Source organism: Gavialis gangeticus, unplaced genomic scaffold (assembly GCF_001723915.1).
Source record: "Gavialis gangeticus isolate Ggan-Ray unplaced genomic scaffold, GavGan_comp1, whole genome shotgun sequence".
NCBI classification, from domain to species: Eukaryota; Metazoa; Chordata; order Crocodylia; family Gavialidae; genus Gavialis; species Gavialis gangeticus.
The window spans coordinates 8,885,674-8,888,465 of NW_017729029.1; the positions used below are offsets into that span (position 1 = coordinate 8,885,674).

Genomic DNA, 2,792 nt, shown 5'->3' on the forward strand with positions numbered 1-2,792 from the left:
GTGGGGAGAATGGTCCCTGGGCTGCAGGTGGGAGGGGACATAGTGCTTCCCGCAGTGGCAGCCCTCCACCAGGCGGCACCCACCCACAGGCACCTGGCTCGCAGTCCCGGGGGGCACTGTAGCTGCAGAGGGAAGCACCAGGTCTCAGCACAGCTCAGGCAGACAGGCAGGCTCCAGGGAAAATAGGTGGAGCCTGCCTTCCCAGGCTGCTGTCAGGCTGCCTGCAGAGCTCCCGAGCTGCAGAGCCTGATGCTTCACTTTGCAGCTATAGGGCAGTTTTAGTTTGCTGCACCTCAAGTCTTTTAAAGCACATTACGCTGCCAGATCTGCTACAGCTGGAATTAATGTACAATACACCACCAACGCGTGCAAACACCAACACCGTTAAAGCAGTGGAAAAGCTTTTAACCCATTTTGAAAAGTGTCACGCACACATGCCCCTTGCTTTGTCTACATATGGCCTAGAGCACTTACGTGAAAGGCCTGTAGCCGCAGAGGAAGCTGGTGCTGAAGAACTTGCTATGGAAGCAAACAGTATAGACCCAGATGAACCAAGGAGGGAAGCCGGGGTGGTGGTGGCGGTGGTGGCAATAGGGGCTGTGGATGTTGCAGTCAAGCCTGGAAACAGAAAATAACCACAGATCCTTCTCTGGGACCCCAAAACACAGTAAACACAATAGATAATAGAGATATTCTTTGATAATTTTTCCCCTATTCATCTGCACCACTCCCCACTTTGTTGAGGCAGGAGGCTCCTCCACTATGGGTCCTGTCTTCTCCAAGAGCTTTCCATTCTTTGAATTCAATTTTCCATCTTAGCAAATGCAGCTCTTCAATTTCTCACCTCCTCCTCTTTTATATTACCCAAGAATTGTAGAATGCAGTTTTGCATAGAAAATTAACTAAGAGGGACTTGGAGAATTTTCACTGCCTTTGTGTATCTGTACAAATTCACAGGAATAAAATACAATATATTCTCCCTCCCCCTTCTCTAATTCATCTTCCTCAGGCTATTATTTCAAGAAAGAGAATTACTTCAAAGAGAGTATTAAGGCCCCATCACTATGAACCACCTTTCAAGTACCATAAATTTATCACTTCTTACCTCCAGGTTTGGCTCCAAAAGATAGAGTGGGTCCCTGGCTAGTACTAGGAACCAGTGTTCCTGTGGCTGCAGAAGTGGCTGGTGTTGATGTTGGCATTCCAAAATTTAAACCTGGATTAAGAAATATTGTAAATACAATGAAAGAAAAACAAGCTTGTGGTTCAAGAAGAGACACTGACATACCTATAGCTGCAGAAAAAGATTAAACAACAGTCAATTAGCGTAACTGAAAACCTCTCATCAGGTTTACACTGTTTTCTTTTTAATGAAACTGGATCCTGCACTGTCAGCAGACTAACTAGATCCGACAAGGACCTTCAGGCTATGAAAAAGTAGGATTTACTGTAAAAGACTCCACCTGAAACCCACTCCCCATGGGAACAGATTTCCTCCCCTTAGTCCCCAAAAAGCCAGTGCAATTTTCCACTAATATTTCAGAATCAGACCTTTTGCTGCAACTTTTTCCCCTGTCCAAGGTTCTGAAACAGAGTAATGATCTGTAAAGCCTTCAAGACCCTAGCACAGAGTTTGCCAAAGGATTAATAACTTAGGGTGTGTTTACATATGTTCCAGGAGTTGGAGGGGTAGGGGCTTTAATTAGAGTGGCTCCAAGAACATAAGATAAATGAGCTTTAGATAAAGTGCCCCTAGTGCCATTTTGAAGCACAGGGATGCTGATATACAACATATGGAGGCTGGATGGACTGCACCAATTACCACGCTCCAGCAGTCTCAACTGAGTCTACTCTTACATGCTGTAATTATAGCACATTGCAGTAGTCTCCAGGTTCGTGTACAGGCACCCTTAAAGTCTTTCACTCACCTACAGAGCATCTTTCTAAAAAAAACAACCAGATTTTAGAAATGTAATACATTTCAAACCTATTACTTCCACTCAGAAAGGGGCAGAATTATTTCAGCCCCCAAGATCCAGATCCAGATGTTAAGACAGGGGTGGGCAAAACACAGCCCACAGGCTGCAACCGGCCTGCCATACTATCCAGCCTGTGTGGCACCTAAGAAGTTTAGAAAATTAATATTTATCTGCTACTGGCTGCTGTCAAAGATGACAGATGCTAGGGGCAGAACCCACTGGAAGCTGGCAGGAGTCAGGAAAAAGGCCAACCCGACACTGCCCTACCCATAGCTCCCTCCCACCCCTGCCCCCCAACTGGAAGCCTCTGCCTGCAGCCACTTTCCCTGCAGGCAGCTGCTCCAGCACCACGTGCCCCCGGCTGCATCGCATCGCTGGACCGCACTGGTACCCTGGGGCCTGGAGTGGGAGGGATGTATGTGTCTGTGCAATATGAGAGAGAGATTTGCGGTGGGCAAAGCACGCGCAGTGTGTCTGTGTGTCTGTGTGTGTGTGTGTGTGTGTGTGTGTGTGTGTGTGAGAGAGCAAAGTACACTGTGTGTGCATGCGCGCACAGATGTGCATGCACGCGCAATAAGGAGGGAGAGTGTGTTTGTGTTCATAGGGTGATTTCCACAAGCACACCCCACCATACATGTGCACCCACACCCCCTCTCGAACTGCCATACATGCAGACCCTCACACAGCCCAGCCACCCACCCCCACTGGGAAGGGGCTCATGCTCCCTGACATTATGACAGGGACTGCTGCCCCCACCAAAGGCCCTGCTCCCTTCTGCTGCAGTGGTGGGGCGGGGGCATTGCTAGATGCCAG

The 2,792-nt window shown here is 48.4% G+C and overlaps 1 protein-coding gene across 2 annotated transcripts in view; it reads right to left on the minus strand.

Annotated features, from left to right (window-relative positions):
* The window catches only part of LOC109300519 (nuclear pore glycoprotein p62-like), a 34,870-nt gene that overhangs the window by 22,894 nt on the left and 9,184 nt on the right, over positions 1-2,792 (minus strand). For both annotated transcript variants that reach the window (XM_019521185.1, XM_019521184.1), the window contains exons 4-5: positions 1,106-1,216; positions 475-618 (exon numbers count right to left, since the gene is read on the minus strand). In XM_019521185.1, the coding sequence (XP_019376730.1) occupies positions 475-618; positions 1,106-1,216 (255 nt within the window). The remainder of the gene's footprint in view (positions 1-474; positions 619-1,105; positions 1,217-2,792) is intronic.